At 40.5% G+C, this 7015-nt stretch overlaps 1 protein-coding gene across 1 annotated transcript; it reads right to left on the minus strand.

The window, feature by feature from the left end:
• Window positions 1–769: 769 nt before the first annotated feature.
• On the minus strand, window positions 770–1671 carry LOC120452148. Its single transcript, XM_039636241.1, has one exon. The coding sequence runs from the start codon at window positions 1460–1462 to the stop codon at window positions 896–898; it is 567 nt and encodes a 188-aa protein (XP_039492175.1). The 5' UTR covers window positions 1463–1671; the 3' UTR covers window positions 770–895.
• Window positions 1672–7015: the final 5344 nt, after the last annotated feature.

Below are 7015 nucleotides of genomic sequence, written 5' to 3' on the forward strand. Positions count from 1 at the left end.
TTACTAAGCGTTGAAAAACAGAGGGCGCATTTTTAAGCCCGAATGGCATCGACAAAAACTCTATTGGCCATCTGGCGTCACAAACGCTGTATACTCAATGGATTCAGAATTTAATGGAATTTGATAGTATCCGCTGGTCATATCTAAGCATGTGAAATATTTAACTCCCCGAAGTCTATTTATTTGGTCCTGTATAAGTGGTAACGGGTACTTATCGGCGATTGTGTTTGAATTTAACTCTCTATAGTCAACACAAAGTCTATCAGAACCGTTCTTTTTTTTTACTAACAATATAGGGCTTGCATAAGGTGAGCAGCTTGGTCTTATTATATTGCATTTCAACAGCTCATTTTCTCGGACTAAATCTCGCTCGCATGGACTTAATCTATAGGGCCTTCTTTGAACAGTTTTTCTTGGATCGATTAACCTAATTTTCATTTCGCCAACTTTAACTTTAGTGCATGGAATACCTTTTATAAAACAATTAGAGTACTTTGACAATAATGAATTAAGTTTTATTTTATCTTGTCCTTCAAGCTCGGTATCAATATCGGCAGGCTCGCTACCAGTACATAAATTAATTATTTTTGATCTTATAATTTTAAATTCTTTTGAAGAAAGGGCAATATCAAAACCCTGATTTAATATTTCGCGACCAATGACAATATCGTTTTGCATGTGATCATCCCCAATTACATAAAACAAAATCTCGATACAGTTTTCGTCAATTTTAACGTTACTTAGAATTTGTACCGTACTACATATCCCATTACTGCCTATGCCTTTTAACATAACAATATTATTCAATCTTTTACCAGAAAATGTGGTACTTATCTTTTCTTTCATCAGTGAACATTCTGCTCCGGAATCAAAGGTGACTTCAAAAATTTTGCCTTTATGGTTCATACATATATCCCTTAGGTACTGCAACGCTGCACTGCTCCACTCGCTTTTCCCGGATGAATGTCTTCTTATCAGATTCCTTCTGCGTACATTGTCCGCACTCTCCGCACTTGTAGCACGTTACATTTGGTTTTCCACGTTGATGTTCATCGTATCGGTCATGTCGTTCATTATTACTTGCAGGCTGTTGTTGTTTCCGGAGTCTGCATTCAAACATCTTATGTCCAAATTTTCCGCAAAAATGACACTCCATCGATAATGGCTTTTGTCGTTTCGGATGAGCCTCAGTTTGTTGCTCCACAAAGCCGCTTTTCCTTTTATTAAAAGTGAACGCTTTTAATTCGGACTGTAAATCTCCTCTGGATTGAACATTCGATGTGAAAGTTAAACGCTGCAGTCGGTTATCAAAGCTTGCCAGCAATGCAAGAGTCACAGATACAGCGATTTCTTCTGTTTCCATTTCACGCCACTTCGTTGTAAGTTCTGTGACCATACGGCTTGCATGAGTTGCGAGACATTCGCCATCAGTCGGTCGCTTTGTCAGCATATTTAAAAACATTGCGGCTGGTGTTTCCTTTGTGTCAAAGCGTTGTATAAATATTTCCTTGAATTCGAGCCAGGTTATATCGGCGTTGGGATAGCCATTGCGAAGCACTACCCTCCAATGCAGAACTTAAGGCCACTACCAACGCACTGCCTTTTAATGGATTTTCTTTCAAAATAATTTCAACTGTAGTACACCATGATGAAGCGATGGCGCCAGTCTTATCTGGGTTATATTTGGGAAGTTGAACCGATTTACTTTGCACTGAGTCAGGGGTCGTTGTTTGTATGGCCCGCACTAGTTCAATTAAGTTTTTATTTTGTAGTTCCAATATGGCACGCCATGGTCCATCTACTGATGAAGGTAGAGGGCCAGATCCCACTTCTGATGTCGAATTACGTTCAGGATCCATAGGGGCACAGCGCGTTTCGTTCTTTACGGTAGCGACGATCAATCAAGACTAACTCATCGTCCTCAAACTACTACCTCTTTTTATATGATTCCTTGAACCGCACTCGACGACGATGTCGCGCCACATTTGTGGTAACTCTTGCACCGCTACACAGGCGACGCGCCACCGTCGCCTTGCTCCAATGGTTCCTCGAAACGAAGGAACAGAGAGATGAGCAAATTCAAATACTACGAAATTATAAGTTGTCCGACGTTCAAACTCTAATACTAAGAATTTATAAGTTCTCTGACGACCAAATTCTAATACTAAGAAATTCCGATCAAGAATATTCCATTCTCCGACATACATATGTATACTTATACGTACGTACATGTATATCTGTCGTAAAAAAGTTGATAGATTTAAAAAATTTATTGTATGTAGTATACATAATTGAATTAGTTGGATAGAAAAGGAACGTTAGTGGGGATGAGGACCCGAAAAATATTGAACGTAAGTTAGCAAGTGAAGGGGATAAGCAGTCTATTAACATATGTTTCAAAGGTAACGATGAAATATTACAGAAGGTAAAGACAGTTGATATAGTGATCAAAGAGGTGTTCATGAGTTATTTTAGTGTGTTCTAGTCCTAGTCCATGGCCGGCGGTTTCCATACAAGGTGGATGGAGCGGTCCCCATCCTTGCAAAAAAATCATTCATGTTTTGGTAACATAAAAAAGTTTGTTTAAGTCGATTTTGTTTTTCTTTGACGTTTTATGTATATGTTTTATTGATTGTAGTTATTGTAGATATTATGTAGTTTTATTGTAGTTATTAGTAGTTATAAGTAAATATTAGAGGAAAGTTAGATGCTAGTTTAGCTTGGGAGTCTGATAGTTCATTACCCATTATCCAAAGTATCCAAAGTAACGAAATCCGAGGGTAGTAGGACATTAGTAAAGTTCTTATTGTTGCAGAATAGTATGAGGTATTTTCAGTGTTAACAATGGCTTGGAGTAATGATAATGAATCAGAACAAATAACGAAGTTACCGGGCTTAGGTTTGATCATTTGTATTGATTCGTAGATGGGTATAATCTCAGCAGAGAAGACTAATGAGAAATTTGGAAGAAAACCAATTTTTAAAGTGTCTTTTTCAATAGTAATAGAAAAGGATGTTGAATATTGGGATTTTAAACCATCTGTATAAATAAAAGTGTGAATGCGAAAGTTGTTTTTAATGCGAAGAAATTATAGTTTGAAGATATATTCATTTCTGTTCTGGACATTGAAGTGTGCAAGTTCAGTGTTAATTGTATCTTTTTTTTTTAATTTCCAGAAGTTGTTTAGGTTTTATTATAGGGGGTTGATGAGGATGAATATTTAAGGCATAGCAAAGTTGCGTTCCTCTCTCAATAGCTGATGGGAACTTGGTTTCTTGTTTAGGATTATTTTTGAGTTTTCTTGCTATAATATTTAACGGTGATTCTTTTGAAAAATATACATTTTTGATTAATTTTTCTTGTAAAAAATTTTGCCGTTCTATTACTGTATTTATGTTAGATTCCATGAGAAGATTGTTAGTAGGTGTTGATCGAAATGCTTTCAGACCTGTTCTAATAGCGTTATTTAAAATAGTGTGGAGTTTTGAGTAGTGAATAATGTGCATTGCCATAGATGCAGAGACCTTAATATATTGTTGATAGGAAGATTGCCTTAATTACTGACAATAATGTATGTGTAGGACAGTTAAGTTTATGGCTAGAAAGACATTTTATAATATTTAGTTTTTTATTTTATGAAAGAGTAAGTTTTTCGATATGTTTGTTTCATTTATATTCTGCGTTAAATATTAGTAGGAGTATTTTCATGTATGCTTTGTAGGGGGGCGGTCGTCCCCCAGAGTGCAAGCTTGGTGGAATGGGAAATTCCCACGGCGCAGAGCGAAAGTTGAAAAAACACCACCCAGGGGTCGATGAAGAAGCACGAAGAAGCGGTGGCGTTGTGGGCATAAGTTCTGCTTTATTCAGTTGCATTCATGAGACTATCTTTTAGCTTAAACTAGAGCGGCGCTCTTACCCGCTTTACTTCGCTAAAGCGGGCTCAGGTGATCGACGGCGGCCGACCACGGAGCTTGGAGAGCGCGAGCTCGGATGACGGCGAGAGCGTAAGTGCGGAAAAGAGGGGCGAGCGCGGACGATAGCGAAAGCAGGACCACTGAGATCGTTGCGGGTAGGTAAAAGCGCTCGTCGGCCAAGGTAATGTCCCGGATGTGGGCCCGCACTGTCTCGCTCAGCTCCCGGATTGGACTGCGAATGCGAACGTGGGGCTCGACCTTAAAAACCAGAACGAACCGGACGCTGTTGTCCGGTTTGGAGCTTACGGTGGCCGAGCAAATCTGCTCATCCCCAACTCTGGTAGTTGGCAGTCTGAACGCTGAGTCCCAGTATTAATCCGCTACCGCAGTCGGTAGCAGGTGGACACTGTGTCGCTGTAACAGGGACGACAGCGACGGAGCGGAGGCTGCGCTCGGCAGACTACTCGGACGGGTGGCGGAACTCTGCCTAGACGCAACGGACGCACCCTCATGAGAGGGCGAGGAAAGCCGTGGTGAGGTGGACGAGGGCCGAGGAGCATCTAAAAGACGCCGTGGGGCGGCAGACTAGATTGGCGACGACAACCCGTAGCCGCTTCTCTTCAGTCAAGCGCAGAAATCGGCGGCATTTCCGTAACAGGTGGATTCCACTGCAGACTCGGCAACGGAAGCAGTTGGTACCTCGAGCACATCTGCTTTCCAATGCGGTGGCGCTGCGCGGACGTGCAGACATCGTGCTTGATATGACTGGAGGAATAGTACGGAAAGACAGACTACAAAACAGCACAGTGATGAGGAAAATTGGAGTGGACAAGCTACTGATTATTGAGGGCAGCCGGCTGCTTCCAACGAAAGGAGGACGACCTTTGCTATGGGACGTTTGATGAGCCCCCGCAATGTGCGGATGGCGACCATACGGACATGGCCGTCGGATCCTGGAAACACCACGTCAATTCGACCTAATCGCCACTCATTGGAGGGAAGGTTGTCTTCCTTGACAAGCACCATATCCCCGACTCAGGCGTCTCTAGTAGGGACGCGCCACATGTTTCGCTTATGGAGTTCTTTAAGGTACTCTTCCTTCCATCGCAGACGAAATTGCTGAAGGAGAGCCTTCTGGTGTTGCCAGCGGTTTATGATGGACGTTGTATCCCCCTTTATCTCGGGTTCAACAGTTGCAAGAAGGGGCCCTCCAACAAGTCCGCGGGGTCTTCGAACATTGGTGCGAGCGGACGCGAGTTCAAGCACGCTTCGATCCTAGCCAAAAGCATGGACAGCTCTTTGAATGTGTTTTTACGAGTGGCCGTAGACTTGTAGAACAGAGTCTTGAAACTCTTGACGCCGGCCTCCCACAAGCCTCCCATGTCGGGGCCTCCCTAGGAATGAATTCCCAAAGCAGCTGCCGCCCTTTGATTGCTTGGAGAAAATCGCGGGAGAGTTGGGCCGCCGAAATCTCAGTCGACGTGGTTCTGAAACGAAATGAACGGCTTCATTGGACCGTACCTTAGCATAAATAATTCATATATAGCCTTTGCGACAGTATTGGCATTTTTATTTGGTACTGGTATGTCAACGAAATATTTTGTTAGATCACATGTTAATGTATTACCGTGTTCATTACCATTTTCAGACCTGGGTAGTGGACCTATTGTATCCACTATTACTCTGTCAAAAGCATACATTGGTGTTAAAGGATTCTCTGTGTGTATAGTTGTTTTTGACATCTGACATTTTGGACATCTACGAACATACTCTATTATTTCACGAGTCATGTTTTTTTAATAGTAGTTTAGTGTGCGATCTGTGACAGTTCAGCGACGACTGACTCTTCATTTATTCAGCAAGTGTGTGTATACTGTTAACATTCGCGACTCTTATAATTAGGTTCTTACATTCTAATATTGCAATGGGACTTATACTACTATGCTTATACACAATTACTACTACTACTACTACAGCTCGGCCATCCTGATAATTAGGATCTCCTGATCCTCGCCGCTCTACTTCTTGTAATCATTACATTTTCGTTACTTATTTCAGTGTTTGTTACATTTGGTTTGGTTTTCTTATTTACATTTACCTTAGACATTTGTTTTTCTTTATCATTTTTCATTTCTATATTTTTATTATTTGATACCGAATTCTTTTCTTGAAGCCATGGTTTAATATTATGAGCCGCCCATATTCCATCGTATGGTTTTTGTGTCAACTGAAAACCTTCCACATCTCTGATACAATACCTATCATTGTCTAGTACTTTGGCGATTTCATAGGGGCCTTTATATTTGGTTATTAATTTCCTAGGCGCTCCAACTGTTGAATCAAAATTCTTGACCACAACGTAGTCTCCTAATTTGTATTTATTTGCTTCTAGTCGTTTAGCGTCAGCATATTTCTTGTTATAGTTCTGTACTTTTTCCTGCGAAACTTCTGCATTTTGTCTAATTTTCTCTAAATTAATTTCTTTTCTTTTTAGCATTGACTCCAATACATTTTCTTTTAAACAATCTAGCATTTTTCCTTTTTGATTCACTCCAAACAGCATTATACTTGGGTGCTCATTTATGCTTCTGTGCTTTGTATTATTCATTGCATACTCTACATCTTCCAAAACTTTGTGCCACTGTGCGTTCTTTTCTATATCTACGAGCTTACTAATCATGGGTCCTAGGTCTCTATTTATTCGCTCAACTTGTCCATTTGCTTGTGGTGAGCCTGTTGCAATTTTGACGTGCTTAATGTTTCTTGATTCCAAAAATTCTTCGAACATATCTGATGTAAAACATGTCCTTCTGTCTGAAACAACGGTCGTTGGTCTGCTATACGCTCTAAAATAATCACCTAAAGCTTCCATTGCTTCCTTTGAGTTTGTTGATTTCGCTGGATACAATCTCACAAACTTTGTGCATCCATCAACAATTACTAATACATGTTTTTTCGTAGAATTCTTTTGATTTACCGGACCATAGTGATCTATATGTATGACTTCGAATGGTGTGTTTCCCTTTGGTACAATATTAACAGTTCCTTCTTGCTTACCATTTTTTCCTTGAAAAGCTATACATTTTAGACAGTTCTTAAC

This window comes from Drosophila santomea, chromosome 2L (genome assembly GCF_016746245.2).
Source record: "Drosophila santomea strain STO CAGO 1482 chromosome 2L, Prin_Dsan_1.1, whole genome shotgun sequence".
NCBI lineage: Eukaryota > Metazoa > Arthropoda > Insecta > Diptera > Drosophilidae > Drosophila > Drosophila santomea.